General features: G+C 40.8%; 1 protein-coding gene across 1 annotated transcript in view; it reads left to right on the top strand.

Annotated features, from left to right (window-relative positions):
- Positions 1 to 21,926, top strand: part of UBLCP1 (ubiquitin like domain containing CTD phosphatase 1) — a gene marked incomplete in the record, with an annotated part of 598,821 nt that extends 576,895 nt beyond the window's left edge. The window contains 1 exon segment of the mRNA XM_044069354.1: positions 21,501 to 21,926. Coding sequence (XP_043925289.1) covers positions 21,501 to 21,528 — 28 coding nt within the window.
- Between the last annotated feature and the right edge of the window lie 293 nt (positions 21,927 to 22,219).

Raw genomic sequence — 22,219 nt, 5'->3', positions numbered from 1 at the left:
GAGGGATCAGAATTTATCTGACCATGTTAAAACAAGGATTTTAGATGCTCCTTTACAATCTGATGTGTTGTTTGGTTCTCCTGTTGAGGCAGTTTTAAAGAAAATGGAAGACAAGGCTAAGTCTATGCAGACTGTTAAAGATTTTTGCAGGTTCAGCCTCCAAAGTTTAGTAGAAATTGGCCTACTAAGGGGTGGACGTATCCTTCTTATGATTCCCAGTCTAGGGGTAGATCTAGACGTGGTAGGGGCAGAGCTCAGGGCTCTTTCAGGCCTAGAACAGGGAGTTCTCCTGCACAGTCTTCGGTGAGGGCAGGGGTCAGTCCTTTCGTAAACAGACCCAATGATCTACCTTTTCAGCTGCCAGAGCCTTCTCGTCTGGCAGCACCTTTGGGAGGAAGGTTGGCACTTTTCAAAGAAAATTGGAGTTTAATTACCCAAGACAGATGGGTATTGGATATCATACACCACGGTTACAGGTTTTATTTCCATACCTTGCCTCCTTTCAAAGGCATGCCAGACGTTCCTCCTCAACAAAGAATAGAGGCTCACAAGCAAATTTCTCTGTTACTCCAAATAGGGGCCATACAGCCGGTCCCTATGCCAGAAGTGGGCCTAGGATTTTATTCTCGCCTGTTCCTAGTACCAAAGAAAGGGAACACGTGGAGACCAATTTTGGACTTATGTATCCTCAACACTTATCTGGACATTCCCAAGTTCAAAATGTTGACGTTACAGCAGCTTTTACCTCTGCTGGGCAGAGATCATTGGATGGTAACTTTGGATCTCAAGGAGGCTTATCTTCATGTTCCTATCAGACTGAGTTGCAGGAAGTATCTGCGTTTTCGAGCTGGGACTTCTCATTATCAGTTCTCTGCATTGCCCTTTGGCTTATCTACTGCCCAGAGTGTTCACGAAAGTTCTGGCTCCAGTGATAGCTTTCCTCAGGTTAAAAGGAATACAGATCTATCCTTATTTGGACGATTGCCTGATTCTGGCTCAAGGAAGGGACGAGCTTCTTCATCATTTGGATTATGTGATAGCAGTGCTAAGATGCCTGGGGTATTCTGTGAACGAAATAAAGTCCAGTCTAGTACCCTCTCAGGACATGTGCTTTCTGGGTGTGAGACTGAATACAGCATCCCAGATGGCCTTTTTGACCCCGGACAAACAAAATAATCTTTCCCTTTACTTTCATCAGTTGTCTCATCAGTCCAGGCTGACTGCAAGGACAGTCCTTCAAGCCTTGGGGTTCATGGCATCTTGTAATCTGGTGCTTCCCAATGCCAGACTGCATATGAGGAAGCTACAATGGTATCTCAAAAATGTATGGACACAGCACTGCCAGGATTTGGACACTGTCATTCAAATAATACCTTGCATTCAAAAGGAATTGTTGTGGTGGGCTCAGGAATGTCACCTAAACAAGGGACTCTCTGTGACCCGGCCAGAGGCGAGTCAGATTCTAACGACAGATGCCTCAGACAAAGCTTGGGGAGCTCATCTGAATGGAAAGTGGATACAAGACAAGTGGCCTGCCAGACTACAACATCTACATATCAACTTGAAAGAGATGTTAGCAGTCCAGTTTGCATTAATAGCTTTCAAGGATTTACTTCTTCCAGGGCAGGTGTTGATTCTAACAGACAACACAACTGTCATGTGGTACATCAACAAGCAAGGCGGAACACATTCTTATCCTCTATGCAGGCAAGCAATGATCTTGTGGGAGACTGCTCTCAGTTTACAGCTAAATCTTCAGGCAAGGTTTCTGCCGGAGCACAGAACTCCTTAGCAGATGTGTTGAGCAGACAAATTATGGATCCCCACAGTGGAAATTGGATCCTCATGTATTTCAGAAATTGACAGTGTCATGGGGAACTCCAGACATAGATCTGTTTGCTTCTCCACTAAACCACCAGCTGCCAAAGTTTTGCACAAAAGGTTTCATCCCACAGCTTGGAAAGTGGATGCTCTTTCTTTCAATTGGAGCAATCTTCATGTGTATGCCTTTCCGCCTCTGCCTCTCCTCCCAAAGGTACTACTAAAGGCCAGACAAGACAAGCCAAGGATGATTTTGATCGCTCCAGATTGGCCTCGACAGCATTGGTACCCATTACTGAGAAGCCTGGTACGGAAGCCTCCATGGCCTTTGCCTTCGATTCCACACCTGTTGTCTCAGGAGGACAGTCATTTGCTCAATGTCAAGCTTCACTCTCTGCACCTAACAGCCTGGCTGTTTTGAACCATAGTGGGCCTCCGCTTCCACAGCAAGTTTTGAATGTTATTTTGGAAGCTAGAAGGCCTAGTACAAGGAAAGTGTACGCAGATAAATGGAAGAGATTTTTATTTTGGAGTGCAGCAAAGGATTTTGATGTTTCTGAGCCTAATTTAAGTGTGGCTCTTCAATATCTTACTGAGTTACTGGACAAAGGTTTGTCCTTCTCTTCTATTAAGGTTCATGCTGCAGCAATTTCGGCTCACTATGATTGTGACCCACCATTGTTTTCTCATCCTTTGTTCAAGCAATTTCTTAGAGGGGCAAAGAATATAAGACCCCACGAAGAGCTCCTACTCCTGCTTGGGATCTCAATTTTGTGTTGGAGAAACTCACTCTACAACCTTTTGAGCCTGCAGCTACTACTGAATTAAAGTTTTATCATGGAAGACTGCTTTTTGTTGGCTATTACCTCTGCAAGAAGGGTTTCTGAGTTGCAGGCCCTTATGGCGGTTGAGCCTTTCTTAATTTTCCATAAGGATAGGGTATCTTTACATTACTAATCCTTCCTTTATGCCTAAAGTGGTTTCTAGTGTGGCTTTAAACCAAACTATTCATTTGCCTACTTTTTATGCAAATCCCCAAAATAAAGGGGAAAAGATTTTGCACACTTTAGATGTACACAGGCAGTTGCGATATTATTTGGACAGAACTAAAGGGTTCAGGCAGTCTCAGCAGTTATTTGTTTCTTTTGCTTTGAGTTCTCAGGGCAAGCCTGTGTCAAAACAAACTATTTCTAAGTGGATTGGGTTTTGCATTGCCTTCTGTTATTCCCATCATGGCAAGGAGATTCCAGCTGGGATTAGGCCTCATTCCACTAGGGCTACTGCCACTGACAGCTTTTTGAGGGGTGGCAACTAAGGATATTTTGGAGGCAGCTACTTGGAGTTCAGTGCATACTTTCTCTAGGCATTATCACCTACCACTTTACTCTAAATCCAGGGCTGGTTTTGCCACTGCTGTTTTGCAGGGCATTTTGGCAGCTCCTGCTTCCTTATAGTTTGGCCATCCTCCCTTACCTCTGCTTTGGGATTCTACCCAAGTGTAAGGACTGCAGCAATGTGAGATGAAGAACATAGTACAGTTTTGTACCTACCATAAATGCAGATGTTCGAAGATCCACATTGCTGCAGTCCAATTTACCCTCCCTCCTTCCCCTCTGTAGTTAGAGGCAGTTGTGTGGGTTGGGTTGTCAATATGATGTATGTTGTATATATTGTACATATTTTTAGTGTTAGGATGGTTGGTTGTTTGTTTGCTGTCTTTTGGTTTTGACCTTTATTTTTAGGGTCTTCTGACATCTGGGGCAGGAAAAGACTGAGGATATGACGTCGGTCATGCGCATTTGTACCCTGACGTCCTGATGTCAGTCAAATGCGCCTTGACCGACATCAGCCTTATACTTTGATATTCGGGCCGACCGAGGACAGCGGACTACCCAAGTGTAAGGACTGCAGCAATGTGGATCTTCGAACATCTACATTTATGGTAGGTACAAAACTGTACTTTTTAACATCCTGCTGACAATACATTATTGGCTTATCTTGTTCTAAAATAGTGGCTTTTAAACCTTCACTATTTTTGTTATGACATTCTAAAAAATGCAAAGCTACAGGGCTTTCAATATTACCATTCTTAATGTCCCTTATATGCTCTAATAATCTCAGTTTGAAGGCCCTTTTTGTTTCTCCTATGTAATACATATTACATGGACAACATAGAGCATAAATAACCCCTACTGACTTACTAGCCCTGTAGCTTTGCATTTTTTAGAATGTCATAACAAAAATAGTGAAGGTTTAAAAGCCACTATTTTAGAACAAGTTAAGCCAATAATGTATTGTCAGCAGGATGTTAAAACTGTGTTACTGCAAAAAGAAGCTATGCTTATTTTAAAATATAAAACTATGTCTCCTTGTGGGCTCAATGCTGAGTTCAATTGGAGAGTGTTGCTTAATTAATTGCTTAATTGTTTAATTGAGTTACTAGTTTGTTATAAAATGTGGATGCTTGTATACAATTTTATTCTCCTTGAAGGCTTTGGCCGAGACGTCAGAGATTTTATTAAAGAACTTTTTGGATACTGTGGTCATTGTTTGCTACTTGCTGCTTGCTACTTGGTGCCTTTTCGTTGTTTTTGATGTCTTCTGATCCACAGTACCATCTTCCAAGGATTTTTAGAGAGACCAGAGAAGGAAATCAGATGTCTCTGGACGATAATTTTCTTCTGAATCCAGTTAATTCCTCTGAGAGAGGTGATAGAGGTGAGCGTTCTAATTCTCAGAGAGTGCCTACTGAAAATAATGTTATTTGGGAAAAGTGGGAAGAAGAAAGAAGAAGACGGTCTCCCAATCCCTTTTCCAGTGTTGGAAGGAAGATTCCTTTGTCTGTTAATGCGGAAAACAAGCTTTTGTTTGAGGAATTGGAGAAACTAATGTGGAAAGAAACTGCTGTACATTATAATATATGTGGTCTTCAGAAATACATAGAGACAGATACAACACCCAGGGGTCTCAGAGTTTTAAAGACCCTCTACTCCATTTGACCTTTCTTTGGACTCTGATTGTGTTTTTCACAAGAGGTGGGTCAATGCTGCACATGTCTGTGTTACTGAATGGTTACATATACTTATTGAACGTGATTCACTTAAAAAGAATTGTGTAATAACATCAAAAAAATGTATACAGATTTATCCAGTACTGTTTCTGTGGCTATATTTGATGAGTTTCTATCTCAAACTAATCAGAAACTCAAGGAATATGAAGCTACTTTAGTTGAGCGTAAAAAAGGCAAACTTCTCCGTGATGTGCGTGACTATGAAGCCAATCGGGCTTTTTTGTCTAAAGCACAGCGCACGAAAGTGAGTAAACAAGTTAGGTTTCAGTCCGGTAAACAGATGAATGTTTCTCATGTGTCTTCAGCGTCGGAAGGGGGATATACATCTTACGAAGACGGAGAATATGAAACGGAGTTTCCAGTATTACCAGCGGCCCAACAAAGGGAGAACTTTCGCTCTACATTTCGTGGAGAGGCTGCCACCTCTTTTCATCATCAACAGGGACAGAAACAGACATGGGACCAATCTTCCTTTCCAGGTGGACAACGTTATGGACATGGGGGATACAAGAGGGGTAGAAAATGAACATGTATCGAATAATTTAAGGTATTGTAATACTGCAGATTATGTTATTAATTTATCTGGTTATGATTTTAACTGTGTTGAAATGTCTTTACTTAATAGGGGTTTGAAATTTATCCCCACAGTTATTAATCCCCTACATGAACTTAAAAAAGATATGTATGTGTTTGGCAGGAAGTTACATTTGAAACATTTCTTTAGTAACTGTTCGACGTCTTTAAATTCTGCTGATACATCTGATGATAGTAGTTCTGGTGATAGTTATTTTTCTTGTTTTTCAGATGAAGCTATTAATGCATATTGCCAGCTAGACACTACTAAGATACCTACCACTAGTAATTTTACTCCTGGCTATTTAAATAATGACTTATGTCAGTTTGTTAGTTTAGTTAATTTTTTTACTGAACTCAATTATGAAAAATTTATGAGTAATAAAACTAATATTGATTATAACTTGCAATGGAATGAGTGGCAAGCTTTAGTTAGGCTCAGTAAAAGAACTGACATAATTTTCAAACCTTCTGATAAAGGTAATAAGCTTGTTGTTTTGAATTCTGCTGATTACTTTTCTATGTGTATGGAACATTTAAATGACAGTAACACTTATAAATTTATATCTGTAGATGTTTATTTCAAATCAGTTCAGGAATATTTAGATTTGTTAAATAAAGGGGTTAGGCTAGGTTATTTTAGTTCCACTGATGTTAAAAAGAAATTTCAGATAGAAGGTTCAAAATGGCTCTTTTTTATTGCCTACCCAAAATACATAAAAATCTGTCTAGGCCCCCCGGGAGGCCTATTGTTTCTGGTTCTTTGTATTTTTTGCATAATTTGGGTATTTTTTTACATCAGTTTCTAGCTCCCTTTGTATACAAATTGCCATCATATATTTGTGATGTTTTTGATTTTCTGAATAAGATGAAAGGGGTGAAAATAAATGCTAGGATGACGTGGTTTACTATTGATGTTAAAAGCCTCTATACCAACATTAAACACCCTTTTGGCATTGAGGCTGTTAGTTACTTTTTGGGTGATAATCCGGTCACAGCATTTATTATAGAGTTACTTCATTTTTGTTTGACTCATAATTTTTGAGTTTAATGAGATTTTGTATCATCAGTTACAGGGTACAGCCATGGGGGCTTCTTTTGCCCCCATGTATGCTAATTTATTTATGGGTTTATTTGAACTAGAAACAATATACAAGCATAGATTTTTTCAGACCCATGTAATATCTTATTATAGGTTTGTGGATGATCTAATATTCTTGGTGGATGCTGATGAAAGTGACATTAAAGCATTTGTTAAAGATATTAATCATAATAGATTTTCTATGAGTTTTGATGGTCTAAAAATGGGACTTGTTGTCCCATTTTTGGATGCTATTCTCGATATTTCTAATGGTACTAAAATTATTACTTCGATCAATAGAAAATTTGATGGTACTAATTTTTATTTACATGGAACTAGTGGTCATCCTCCTCATACGTTGGATGCCTTACCATATGGGGAAATGTTACGTACATATAGATTATGTGGAAGACCTGATATTTTTCAGCAAGAAATGAATATTTTGGTGGAATCTTTCTTGAGTAGGGGATATAACAAAGATATTTTAAACAGATGTTTTGATAAATTAGTTAAAAAAGTTAAGCTTTTTGATGGTGTTAATAGTTACTTTCCCTGCAAAAATGTGGCTCAATATAATGGTAATAATAACTGTAAGGAAAATATGTATTTTGTAACCACTTATGGTTGTTTTACTTCTCAATTTCTTGATATAGTAAAACAATTTTGGTCTTTTTTACTTTCTTGCAAAAATGTTGAACAGTGGCTGAATGTTAATTTACAATTTTCCTATCGGAGAGGTAGAAATATAAAACATTTTTTGGTTAAAAGTAAATTTATTTTGCCTCCACCTTCATTATATAAAGAACCATGCCAAGTTGGCACTTTCCCTTGTGGAAATTGCAAAGGTTGCAAATATATCACATCATGTTTTCCATTTATTAATGATGTTAAGTTTATTCCTGTTAAGCAGTTTTGTTGTAAGTCAGTAGGGGTTATTTATGCTCTATGTTGTCCATGTAATATGTATTACATAGGAGAAACAAAAGGGCCTTCAAACTGAGATTGTTAGAGCATATAAGGGACATTAAGAATGGTAATATTGAAAGCCCTGTAGCTTTGCATTTTTTAGAATGTCATAACAAAAATAGTGAAGGTTTAAAAGCCACTATTTTAGAACAAGTTAAGCCAATAATGTATTGTCAGCAGGATGTTAAAACTGTGTTACTGCAAAAAGAAGCTATGCTTATTTTAAAGTATAAAACTATGTCTCCTTGTGGGCTCAATGCTGAGTTCAGTTGAAGAGTGTTGCTTAATTAATTGCTTAATTGAGTTACTAGTTTGTTATAAAATGTGGATGCTTGTATACAATTTTATTCTCCTTGAAGGCTTTGGCCGAGACGTCAGAGATTTTATTAAAGAACTTTTTGGATACTGTGGTCGTTGTTTGCTACTTGCTGCTTGCTACTTGGTGCCTTTTCGTTGTTTGGGATGACTATACACTTTTTGGCATTTAGCTTGAGGCCATGGCTCTGGCACCAGTTGTCTGTTTCTATGAGGCCCTTTTGGAGGATGCTTGTGTCGGCTGGAGAGTCGATTATGGCATCCAGTTTGCAGTCATCTGTGAACTTGGTCAGCCACAGTCCTTCCGTGTTGGCCTGTACCTCCGAGAAATATATACCGAACAAGAGAGGTCCCAGGACTGAGCCTTGTGGGACACCACTTGTAACTGGTTTGGAGTTTGACATGACTCCAGCAATTCTAACCATGTGGGTTCTGTCCTTGAGCCAGTTTGCAATCCATCTAGTGACATAGGGGTTTATATTTAAGCTGGTGAGCTTATCTATAATGCCCGAGTGGGGTATTGTATCGAAGGCTTTTGTGAGGTCCAGGTAGGCTGTGTGGACCACCTTCCCCTCGTCAATGGCCTTGGTGACTGTTTCAAAGAAATCAATTAGGTTTAAGAGGCAGGATCTGCCCTTAACAAAGCCGAACTGGGTAGGATCCAGTGTCTGTAGGTCCCCAATATCTTTATTTATGAGGTCCATGATGATCCTTTCCATAGCTTTGCAGACCAAGCTAGTCAGGCTTATGGGGTGATAGTTTCCAGGATCCGTTGAGGCACCACCTTTATGGAGAGGGACCACTGTTGCTGTACGCCACTCTTTGGGCACATATCCTGTAGTAAGGCTGAGATTGAACAGTAGTTTTATGTTTGGGTTTAGCTCTTCTTGGAGTTCATGTAGGACGCAGCCGGGACACCATCTGGTCCCATTGAGGCTGTGTTTTTGCTTTGGAGAGGGCTCTTACCTGAGCATCTGAGATGTCAGGGGGGCAGAGCTCTGCTGGGATAGATATTTGCCCTTTTGGTGGGGGGGGGAGAAGTTTGCGCTGAACCTGTCAGCTAGGATGTTGGCAATGTCTGTGGGTTCGGTGTATTTTTTGTCATTTTGGACTAATTCTGAGCATATCTGGGAATTACCACCCAGGTTCCTAACATAACTAAAGAAAGCCTTGTGATTATCCTTAGTGTCCTGTGCAATTTTTCTCTCGAAGCTGGCCTTAGACAATTTTATGAGTGCCCGTAGTTTTTTGCTAATACTGATCAGTGATGCCTTCCCTTTTTGGGATTTTGCTCCATCATTTAGTAGCTTCCTCCTTCTATTGTATAGTTTGTTTATGGCTGGGGTCCACCAGACAAGACTTCTGCCTTTGGAGGATTGGGTCTTGGTTTTATTTGGGATTGCATGATCCATGCATTCCTGAAGGTGTTCATAGAATGTGTTTATAAAGGATTCTGCGGTCTGGGCCGTATTTTCCACAGGCCCGGGGGCTTTGAAGGATTCCACCTTGGTTTTGAGGAGTGTGAAGTTTGCTTTAGAGAAGTTTTTCACTGTGGTTTTCTGGGTAGGGGGTGGGGTCGGGATGTGAATATCCAGTGAGATTAGTTTATGGTCTTATCTTACCAGTGAGGGATACACTTCTGGTCTGGAGCACAGAGTCCCCATGTTAATCAGTGTATCCAGTTTTCTTCTTTTTTCTCTTCTCCCCAGTCTGCTAGTGGGAAGGTTCTTCATACTTTGGATTTACATTGACAGCTCAGATATTATCTAGAAAAAACTTTTCATAAATCTGATGAGCTTTTTGTTTGTTTTTATACCAGGACATTTATGTTTGGCAGTTTCAAAGCAAACCATCTCCTCCTGAATTTCCAAGGCCATTTCTTTTTGTTGTTGTTTTCATGGTAAGCAGTTGTCTTTCCATAAGGGCTCATTCTACAAGTGCGGTGACTTCCTTGAGGCTTTCTTCAAAGGTTTGGACACCACCTCCACCCTTGAAGCTCCTAACTTTCAGTTCACACGTTTACAAAACATTTCAAATTATATATAATTTCCAGGAACAGGGCAGGTTTTGCCAAGGCTATTGTTCATTCATAGTACAGTTATGTAAAACCTTAGTTTAACAGTAGGTATTGCCCTTTTCACTGTTTTTGTATTGAATCCCTTCCTTCTGACCCCTTTCGTCTTCCTTTTCCATTGGTGGTATTTTTGTACTGGCCAGTGTTTCCTTTCTCCTCGTCATCTCTTCTTTTTCTTAATGCACATGCTATCCTTCACACTGGGGACATGATGAAAGCAATGTGCAGTATTAGAACAGACCAGGATCTATCATGCACTATCACAAGTAAACTAAAAATCTCAGCACAGGCAGAAAAACTTAGAATATATGCAGATAAATGTAAAGGAAAAGTACAAAACAAGCAATTTATTGATGGCCCAAAAAAGTTTTATAGAGAATTAGTTAACAAGGTAAAATGAATTGAAAGACTGACAAAGAAGATATGCATACATTTTGGAGAAGTATCTATGAAGATTCTGTGGAACATAACCAAGATGCTAAATGGGTTGGGAGGGTGGAATAATGGTTAAGGTGTTTGCCTTACAAAAGCAATGTGCAGGGTTTGAGTCTCACAAGGGATAATTGGCTAGGCTTAAAATGGCTCACAATGGCAATTAGCTTAGTACTAACCTATAATTGAAGAAGTAAAAGAAAGAATAAGAAGTTTAAAGGTACAGGATATGAAATGGGATGAAATAACCAAAGAGATTGAAACAAAGTTAAGAAAAGTTTCTAAATGGAAAACCCCAGGCCCAGATGAAATACCTAATTTTTGGTTAAAAGTATTAACATCTTTGCACAAAGATTTAGCTATGAGTAAGAACTATTTATATGAGCACCCTGAACAGACACCAACCTGGGTAACAACAGGAAAAACACTGCTTCTTAAGAGTGAAACCTGTAAGCTGCTCTAAAAATTTTAGACTAATAACTTGCCTTCCGACGACGTTTAAACTATACTAGGGAATTGATGCCAAAATGAGTTTATAGTCATTTAGAAGAAAACTCAATTATTGGCAGTACAACAAAAGGGCAATAAAAAGTCATATGGAACAAAGGATCATTTGTTTTAAAGTGGTAGTGGAGAACTGTAAAAAGGGGAAGAATCTAAGTATGGCATGGATTGACTACAAAAAAGCATTTGATAGTATCCCACATTCATGGTTAAAAGAGTGCTTAAAATGTATAAAAAATGCACCTTGCACTGATCGACTACATTACAGTGACTATGAAACAGTGGCAGACCACTTTGCAATAAAAATTTAAAGGGGGATATTCCAGGATGACTGTCACTGCTGCTATTCTGCCTTGCCCTTAATCCATTAAGCTGTCTACTTAACAGGTCATGGCTATAATTTGCCTGCTAGAAAACAACAAAGTGTAAAGACTTCTCATCTTCTCTTTGTCGATTTAAAAATGTATAGCTCATCAGATGAGGAACTGAAAGCACAACTGCTAGTTGTCAAAACTTTTTCAGATGATTGTCATTTGGTCTTGATAAATGTGCAAAAGCAACCTTTAAAGCAGGAAAACTGCAGCACCAGGAAAACATCAGTTTGGGACAAGAATGTGATATAAAAGAACTTGAGCAAGAGGGAGTGTATAAATATTTGGGAAATGATGAAGGATCAACAATAAAATATGAAAAAATGCAAACAAAACTTAGTAATGAATACTTTAGAAGGCTTAAATGAATACTGAAAACAGCTTGACATCAAGGAACAAAATCCAACCTATAAACCAGTTTGCTCTTCCTGTCCTAACTTACCGATGTTCTTCGTGTTTCACTGTTGCAGTCATCACATTTGGGTTATCTGCTTGCAGTAACCCTCAGTCGGCCTGATTATCAAAGTTTTGGGTCCTGCGTCGGTTACTGTCTCATCTTCTGTGACTTGAGGTAGTCAGAGGTATAAAGCATGCAGCCCAATGCCATTATGTCATTCTTTCTCGCTGTGCCCAAAGCAGAAACAGTTCACAAGTGCCGGTCGGCTGACTCCTGAAATTTTCATTTTTGAGTTTCAGAACCGAAGTCTTCAACTAAAGCTAAGTATCCCGTTGGGGAAACTTTTTCTTGCTCTTTACCGCTGTCAGTAAAAGTTAATAATTGCATTTCTTGTGGAAAGCAAATACCTCATAAAGATTTTCATTCGTACTGTATTCCTTAACTAGGCCCTGACCACGACGTACCTCGCTGTCGGTTTTGTGCCTTATTTAACCAACGAACTATCCCTCATTGGTATATTTACACTTCTAAATATTTCGGTCCTCGGTTCAATTATCCAGATATGTCTTCGGAAAGCCATCCGACTACCGACATTTCGAAAAAATGCAAAGATAAAGACAGAGACAGGCCGCCTGGGTCCAAAGCTGCCGACGACTCTTCTAAGCCAGTCGCCGGTACTCAGTGAGGCGCTTTCGCAGCCCCTGATACCCGCTACTTCAGATTCGCAGGCCTCGACTGAGACCCATTCGGAGTCCGGTATGCCACGAGATTCTTCAACTGTGGAACCTGCGGATGTCTCTACCTTGGATGGGTCCGAAGCCGCTGTGCAGGCACCGGCTTCTGAGGGTGTATTCAGGCCTACTGACTTGCATATTAAACCAATGCCGCCACCTTCTTTAAGGCCTAGAACTCAAACCATGCCTAGAAAACTGACACCCAGACTGCATGCTCAGGCCTCTATGCCTAAAAAACAAATGATAAGAATGGCTGAAGACCTTATTACTTTAATCAGGGGAAGCCAACCCTCCCCTTCTAAGAGTCGTAGGACTGAATTTGCTTATGACTCTTCTGACCAGGATTCTGAAATTTCTGTTTCTTCTGATGACCAGGATTTAGCCTTATCTACCTATGAGGATTCTGATGCAGAGGACAGTATTCCCTCTGCTTCCCCTCCGGAGGATTTCTCTTTTGGTGAAACCTTGCATACTCTTAGGGAGCATTTCTGCTGGGAAAGCCAGGATTACTCTGATTCTAAAAAGAGGCTTAGGGATTTCTTACTCCTGCCTCAACGCAGGCCTTTAGCTGTCCCTCCTGTGCTAGACATTGTTGATGCCTTTTTGGAATCTAGTTTGGCCCCTGATTCTTTACCTTCTGCTCTCAGAAAACCTGATAGATATTACAGGGTTCCTGACTTTCTCAAGTTCCTTTTTAAAAATCCTACTGCGGATCCTGAGACCATTTCACAGGGACCCAAGGGCATTAAGGCTACTACTGCCAAAAATCCTACCCCTTCTGATAGAGACTCCAGGGCACTGGATAGATGGGGTAAGAAGGTATACACTTCTGCAACCTTGGCTATTAGGGCCTTAAACTGTCAGTTTCACATGTTAAAGTATCAGCAACATATTACTGGATTGCTTAAACAGAAAATTATGTTGATTCCTGACTGTGCTGAAAATAAAGATTTACAGGATTTAATGCATTCTACTGAAGAGATTGGAAAATATACTTTGCAATGTGGTTTTGATTCATTAGAAGCATCTTGCAGGGCCGCTGTCACTGGGTCTGTACATAGAAGGCATGCTTGGCTTAAGGAGCAATCTTTGCCAGATCATGTTAAAACTAAATTGCTGGATGCTCCCTTAAATCAGGACCGCCTTTTTGGCAACAAAGCTGAAGAAGTTCTTAAAAATATGGAGGAAAAAGCTAAATAAATGCAAACTGTTAAGGATTACCTACAAGTACAGCCTCCAAGATTTAGTAGGCATTGGCCCTCTAAGAATTGGTCCTTTCCTGCCTCTTCCAGGCCTTCTCAGTCCAAACCCAGAACAAGCAGAACCCCCCAGGTTTCAGTCCCAGGGTACGCACAGGGCTAAGCAGTGGGGGGCTTCCACTTCCAAATCAGTGAGTACTAAGACTTCCCCCTATGGTATGCTGTCTCAGTGACTCAACCTTAAAACTTCCAAGCACTTCTCAACTGTCTGCTTCTTTAGGGGGAAAGATTGCTCTGCAGGCCAAAAACTGGGAGCTCGTTACCCAGGACAAATGGGTTTTAAATATAGTTTCCCAAGGATACAGATTTCACTTCCACACGTTACCAATCTACCCCCAAATCAGCGGGCAGAAGCTCAAAAGCTAGTACTGTCTCTCTTAAGCATAAAGGCTATTCAAACTGTACCAGAAGAGGAAAAGGGACAAGGTTTCTACTCGACTTTTCCTGGTACCCAAAAAGACAATTCATGGTGTCCTATCCATCTTAAACACTTTTTTGGTGATTCCAAAATTCAAGATGCTAACTCTTCAATTGCTTCCTATGCTCGACAAGATGCCTGTTTGGCAACACTGGATCTAAAGGAAGCCTACCTGCACATCCCAATCAGGGAATCTTGCAGAAGATACCTATGCTTCAAAGCAGGCTACATGCACTATCAGTTCTCTGCACTGCCCTTTGGCTTATCTACTGCGCCCAGGGTATTCACAAAGTGCCTAGCTCTAGTCATTGCATTTTGCAGGCAAAGAAAAATTCAAATATATACATACCTGGACGATTGTCTAATTCAGGGAGAAAGCCAGGACATACTTTTGAATCATCTGGCATTTGTACAAAAGGTGCTCACTTGTCTGGGGTACACCATAAATGAAAAGAAATCTCATCTGGTGCCCTGTCAACAAAGTTATATTCCTGGGAGCAAGCTTGAACACAACTTCCCAGATGGCTTTCCTCACGCCAGAGAAACAAATTAATTTGACAATTTATTTCAAATTAATGGCCACAAAGACCCTGCTATCTGCAAGGCAAATACTACAAGCCTTGGGGTTCATGGCCTCCTGCATTCTATTAAATCCATATGCAAGACTGCATATGAGGAAACTACAATGGTATCTAAAAAGCCTATGGTGTCAACATTCTCAGGATCTAGAAGCAATGATTCCTATCATACCTTGCCTATGGTTAGAATTCCTTTGGTGCCACCTAAAAAAGGGACTGCCATTCACTCTACCCCCTGCCGCCCAAACCCTAACAACAGACGCATCAGACTATGCATGGGGGGCTCACCTAGCAGGGAAGTGCATTCAGGGCAAATGGAGCCCAAGTCAAATGCACCTGCATATCAATCAAAAAGAAATGTTAGCTGTACCGAATGCGCTGACAGCCTTCAAGGAACACATTCTTCCAGGACAATTAATGGTAAAGACGGACAACACCACTGTTATGTGGTACATAAACAAGCAGGAGGGTACCCATTCCTACCCCCTCTGCAGACTAATCATGGCTCTGTGGAACACAGCCTTGAGCTACCAAGTGCATCTACAAGCTTAGTTCCTGCCAGAAACACTAAATACACTGGCAGATGAACTAAGCAGAAATCTCATGGACCCACATGAGTGGAAACTGGAACCAAAGACTTTCAACATGTTGATACACAAATGGGGGGAGCCCAGATATAGACCTATTTGCCTCTCCCCAGAACTACCAATTGGACAAATTCTGCACAAGGACTCCCCGCTCTGTCCTTCAGCTGGAAAAATCTATCAGTGTATGCCTTTCCCCCTCTGCCTCTCCAAAGTGCTACTAAAGATCACACAGGACAAACCAAGGGTGATACTGATTGCACCAGACTGGCCTCACCAACACTGGTACCCCCTCTTGCGCAGTGTCACTGCTGGCTCCATGGCACCTGCCTCAGACCCCTACCCTGCTGTCTGAGCAGGACAGCCAGATTCTGCACCCTCAGCTTCAAACCCTGAACCTGGCAGCCTGGCTAATTATCTAATTTCCCCATTACCATCCCTCAGTAAACAAGTGTTAGATGTCATTTTGGAGGCAAGGAGGCCTAGTACTAGAAAATCTTATGCTGAAAAATGGAAAAGATTCTGTGCTGGGACCAAACTCAAGGGATGGCCACAACAGCACCCAACTTACCTCAGATTTTCCAATACTTAACTGAGATGCTTCACAAGGGCCTTTCTTTTTCCTCCATCAAAATTCACGCCACAGCCATTTCAGCTCATTACAACACAGAACCACCCATCTTCTCTCATCCACTGCTCAAGCAGTTCCTCAGAGGGGCAAAAGAATTTAGACCACCCAGGAGAGCCCCAACTCCAGCCTGGGACCTTGACTTTGTATTGGAAAAACTCACTCTTCCTCCTTTTGAGCCTACTACAAATGCAGAGTTGAAATTCCTTTCTTGGAAAACAGCCTTCCTTTTAGCAATCACTTCAGCAAGAAGGGTATTTGAATTACAGGCCCTTATGGCAGTGGAGCCTTTCATCTTCTTTCATGCGGACAAAGTATCCCTTAGGGCCAATCCCTCCTTCATGCCCAAGGTGGTTTCCAGTGTGGCTGTTAATCAGTCCATTCATTTGCCAACCTTCTTCCCTAATCCACAGAACAAAGGGGAATGCATACTGCATTCCTTAGATGTGCACAGACAACTGAGATTTTACTTGGACAGGACTAAACCTCAAAGGAAGTCTGAACAACTGCTGGTGTCATTTGCTGCAGGGGCAGAGGGGAAGGCTATTTCAAAGCAAACCATTTCTAAATGGATAGGATTTGCATTCATTTCTACTATAAGCACCATGGAAAACCTATCCCACAGGGGATTAGACCCCATGCAACCAGGGCTGCATCTACCTCCACAGCCTTTCTCAGAGGTGTCCCTACCAGGGACATCCTAGAAGCTGCTACCTGGAGTTCTGTACATACTTTCACCAAGCATTACCATTTGCCTATTTTCTCTAAATCCAGAGCTGGCTTTACCATTGCAGTCTTGCAGGGCCTTATAGCTGGTCCTAATGCTATCTAATTTCCTCCTCCCATCCTTAGCTTTGGGAATCTACCCAAATGTGATGACTGCAACAGTGAAACACAAAGAACATAGTACAATTGTGTACACTTACCATAAATGTAGATGTTCGAGTGCATTTACTGTAGCAGTCCTGGTTACCCTCCCCTCCAGTCCCCTGACTTCTTTTGGCTATACCTGTACTCTCCTTTTCTATGCTTAAAAGCTTTTTGGTGTATTTGATTTTGTGCTGGAGGTATACCATTGTGTATATATATATATATATATATATATATATATATATATATATATATATATATATATATATATATATATTTAATTGCTTCCTATTAGGGGGGCACCTGACATCCGGGGCAAGAAAAACTGATGTAATGGCGTCGGCTGCATGCTTTATACCCCTGAATACCTGACATCACGGAAGATGAGACAGCAACCGACGCAGGACCCAAGACTTTGATAGTCAGGCCGACTGAGGGCTACTGCAAACAGATAACCCAAATGTGATGACTGCAACAGTGAATGCACTCGAACATCTACATTTATGGTAAGTGTACACAACTGTACTTTTTGGAATTATTGACTGGCCCCAAAACGTGTTGGATAGATTAGATAGGAAAACAAGGATGCTTCATGCTCACCAACTGATTTAAAAAAAAATCACTGCATACCAAGATTATATATTCCCAGTTCCAAAGGAGGGCTAGACCTCCTTGAAACTGATTACATGTATAGATCTGCAGTCGTGGGACTCCACACATATCTGCTGACCTCACAAGACCCAAACATGATGAAAGTTTTGAAACATGAAAAGAATAAATCTAAGATGACTTCTCTGCTTAATCTACCAGAAGCATATCAGCGTCAAGCAGGAATGGAAATCAAACCAGAAGTAGATAAAAATCAGGCAGCAACTGAAGGTGCCAAAAAACAAAAGAAAGAATATAAGGTGAAGGACCAGATGAGAAGCCAAAAAATGTGGAAAATGCATAAATATAGTTGCAAGTATAGAAAACTTTTGGAATGACCTTATGTTAATCAGGAACGAACACAGGAATGGTTAAAAAGGAGAGGCAAATTCAAACCAAGAGGTAAAAGGTTAATATTGGAGGCCCAAGATAATGGGCTTGCATACACATTGGTTTACAAAGTCCATTGAACATGTGGGAGAAACAGTTGCACACGTCATTGCTGGCTGTGACATAATGTGGCAAGCTTTTTTGCACTGGGGATTGGAGTTTACATCACATGGGATCATCCATTACCAGCAGTTCAAAAGGTAGATGCTAGAAAACTGGATATAGTGATCCATGAATAGAAGAAAAAAGTAGCGTTGATCATTGAAGTCACCACACCCAGTGACTACAGTGTCTTGCATACAGAGACACAAAGTCATAAAATAACAGGATTTGCAAGCAGAAACAAGAGCAATGTGGAAGAAAGATACCCAGACAGTCCCAATAGTAGTAGGAGCAACGGATCTTATAAAAAGGAATCTACAATTGTATTTAGATATGTTACCAATACATGTAACTCCATACGAATTGCAGGAGGAGTCATTACTGGGCACATTGCGAGTGCTGCAAAGAGCACTTCTGGCTGACATCGAATATTGAATTAGTACTAATTTTATGAATATTAATCTTACTTTTACTTAGGAAAGGGGTCCATTCCCGTCATGGTATTAGAAACCCAAAAGATTTGGAGAAATTAAAAAAGGGGTCCTAGTTCTCCTGGGGCACTTCATTTCTGAGTTGGGCGCGTACACACTTCACATTTATGCCCAATGCTTATGTGAGCAGCATACGTCTGACATGTATGACACCCCCTAGGTTATAAAAGCTTTGTTTGACTGGTCAGATGGTGAGCTATAATTGGCAGGAGATCCCAGAGATAATGAGTGCTGCAACAGTGAAAAGGATGACATCTGCTGTTATGGTAAGATTTTATACAACTGTACTATCTTTTTCCTTTACATGGACAACTAGCTGCTAGTGGGCCTTATCCATGGGCTGTTAGGAAGTGGCATTGTAGCCGGCACTCACGTGGTTCCAGTCTTTAAGGGTGAAAATAAATTGGGGGAAATCCTTAACTTCTGCTCAGAAGATGGTCTTTGTTGGCATGGCGTTGGTACTTTTCAGTATTGTATTTTCTTTCCATTGGAGAGGGCTTAGGATGTTGATGGTTTCACTGACAAGTGAGGGTGCATTACAGAGTCTAGTCTCACACTAGCTGTGCCCCTTGTTCTTTATCGTATTTACAGTCTTCACAGTGCTACAGTGGACTGTAAGTTGTCAATGGTCTCTAAATTGCTTCATGCTTCTGGTTACTGGACATTATCGGGCCTTAGAGTGGAGGACTGTACACAGCTACACTCTGGTGTGTCTTCATTTTCTGTAATAGAAACTGTCTCAGATTTTGACAAACCAGTCTTCACTTGCAGGCTACGCAGCTTACTTAGGCTCCATTGTGGTATATGAAGTGTTTCTATCTGGAGAGTGGGCTTCACGTTATCCATTTGGAGTCAAGAACATTATTCTTTGCCCCTGGAGCCTTGGAGAAGAAATTGCTTATTTGCTCTTTTGTCACCCAGTCAGACAGCCATTGCATTATAGTGTACGTAAACCTAGGGGTATAAATTGGTACCCCTTGTCCATGGAGGCATTGCTCAGTTAGTGGTAAGATCATACATGGGGTGTTTTGTTCTCAACAGTTCACTTTCCTGGGGAAAAGTAACAAGCTGGTTGATACCGAGTTGCACATTCAGACTTTGCTTGCATCCTAAGATTCTGAAGCTATGTCCAGTCAGGATCTTCCAGAAGTGTGATAACACAGCCCTTTCTCTTTCCCAGCATTTCAGCAGGACATGGAAACATTCTTCTGTCACTTGAAACATTCTGAGTATATTGCTACCATTCTTTTTGATTTCTCATCTTGTTAGAGTTCAGGAAAGAATTACCAGAGCTCATTCCCATTGCCCATTAATGGCTAATAGGGAAAGTGAGCTTGGAATCTGAGGTCCCTGGTAGTTACCAAAGCTTCCAGTCCAAGCCAAGGATGTCACTGATGACTGAGAAGTAACCAGCTTCGCATCTTTCCCTGGCTTGTGATGTATGCCTCCTTCATTTCACCAGATTCACTTACCATGTTCATAGAGATTATTTTGATTGTCTGGGAGCCATTTACTTTGTAGGCCAGTTCCTTGTAGTGGAAATTGTTTTCAGACTGGGTAGAACAGTGTACTGTAGTGCTTTAGTCAGTCTGCTTCTAGGTGGCCTTGAAATACCTCAGGCAGCTTGTATGATCTAATAGTTATGCCTTACTTATGGCACATGTATCCGCTATGTCTGAGCATCCTGGCTTTGTAAAGTGCAGGATTGTGGTCCAGTACTGCTTGATCAACTACTTAAAGGAGTGCATCTTTTTCACTCTACTGTGAAGAATATTTCCACTTTGAGACCTGAATATCATGTTATGGTTTATAGACTGGCTTGTTTGCTCTTTGAGCCTGGCAGCTCATTTGCAGTGAAATTCATGTCTTAGAAAAGTTTGATTATGAACATCACCTAGGAGCTTCAGTCGGTTATGTGTAGGGAGCCAGCTTTAGTCTTTCACATGGCCAGAGGCTTTCTCAGAATTAACCCATATTTCATTCCAAAGCTGTTTCAGAGTTGGCCCTGAACCATTCCATGAACTTTTCTTTCCTTTTGTGGTGCCAGAAACCAGGGAACAGAGGGCCATTAACACTGTGCACACCACCAATTCAGTTCTTACCTACATCAGGTGTTTTAGTTTAGGGGTGCAGTAATTTCCTCATCATCTGTGTGCCTGAGAGGGAAGGGCTTGAAGCTGTCAAGTAGATATTTTTCATGTGGATTGCCAGCAGTATTATCTTTTGCCATCAGTACACTGTGTGTTCTGTTACATACTTGAAAAGAGTGGCAAGAACATTTGTGTGCGTCTAGTTAAATGTGCATATGGCTTAGGTACGTTATGGACCTGTGATTTCGTGCATATTATTGTTTTGGTGGTGGAAAATACTGCGTCAGGAGTTCAGTTTACTAGAGGATAGACTGCCTCCATTGCTTGCTTAAAGAATGCTTCCATTATAGACCTTGGTACCACTGCAACTTGTCTGTGCTATGACTGTAGGAGCTGGGGCTTCATTTAGGATGTTATTCAGATCTTTCGCTATCTGACCTGTGTAGTTATGTGATCCTGCAGTTCCTTCCACCCTAGTGGTAAATGCTTGAAATTCAGCCCATTCAGGAATTCAGCAAGGGTCATAATTGTTGGATATAACAGATACGTTCTTACTATATATATTGATCTGTAAGAATGTTAGACGTTGAGTTCTCACCATATCAGTTGATCTTCAAGAGAATCCTTTTAGAGGGGTCAGGATTATCCACCCTTCATCCCCCTACAGAAGTGTTTCCTCTGCTGTCTGTAGCTGTTTTTAGTTCCCTGTAAGTCATGATAGTATATATATGTATTTGATTAAAATATAAAAATATCAGTGTAAAATATTCCTTATTTATTGATTTGCAGGAAGCTGTATATTAGTGGCACAAGGGCAAACTGTCTAGCTCTGAGAATGTGCATGTTTATGTAGTGGGAATGCTATATCATAGTATCCATTGGTGTGGGTAGGCAGATGTGTGAATGTGGGACTTTACTGAAATAGTATACAACTGAGTCTAGTGGAGAATACTTAGCCAACTAAGGACTGATCAAAGTGAAGGTTCTTACATGTATCAAGTAATACAATCAGAACATATTTTATATCCTACTTGTTCATTCCCAGTGACTTTGGACATACTTTATTGTATTATATGTCTGAATATGTATTTTCTCCCTGCACAGATTCTTATCAAAGAAGCAAGGGCATTGACTTATCAGAAGACATTGTAGAAAGCACGTGGAGATAGCACTGTGTCAGTCTAGTGAACGTCCTGGGAGTTGTGATTTTGAGCAGCGTTTTTGCTGGATACCTCATCAAGATACCCGAAGAAGCTACATTTTACTACGTCTTCCAGCTTGTCAAAAACATTGTAATAGAAAGATTGATAGTAGGACTTCGGGTCCAGCAGTCCTGTACTATATCAAAAACTTTTTTTTTTGTAATATTGTTGAGTTCCACATATTATTTATTTCTGAATTGCTTTGGGGAAGAAAAACACTGCTGGACAGATCTGTAGTTCTCATTAGACACACCCCATGCATAATACCCTGCTGTGGGAACAGCATATTTTCTTGATGACTTTTACTGATTAAAATTTGAAAGAAAAAAATGGTTTTATATGAAATTTTCCTACTGTATTAGCAGTGTGTGGAAGTCTTCCATTCAAGTGTTCTGTGTATTTTTAATTGTATGTTGAACTGAGCGTGATCTTGCATACTGCAGTCTTTTCACTTCACTTGTAAGAATGGAAGTCACAGGCAGCAGTTTGAGATTCTCCTAGTCTCAGTACTTCTCCCCATCACTCCCATAGTGCTCCAGACATCTCCTTCTCTCTAGATCTCTCTCTTACAACATATCAGCAAGCATTGAAAGGTGCTCCCAGGCTTTTTCTTCCTGCTTT

This window comes from Protopterus annectens, chromosome 4.part0, assembly GCF_019279795.1.
Source record: "Protopterus annectens isolate FY-2018-M chromosome 4.part0, PAN1.0, whole genome shotgun sequence".
Lineage (NCBI taxonomy): Eukaryota > Metazoa > Chordata > Ceratodontiformes > Protopteridae > Protopterus > Protopterus annectens.
The sequence above is the reverse complement of the archived record's forward strand: the minus strand, read 5'-3'. Positions and strand labels throughout refer to the sequence as shown.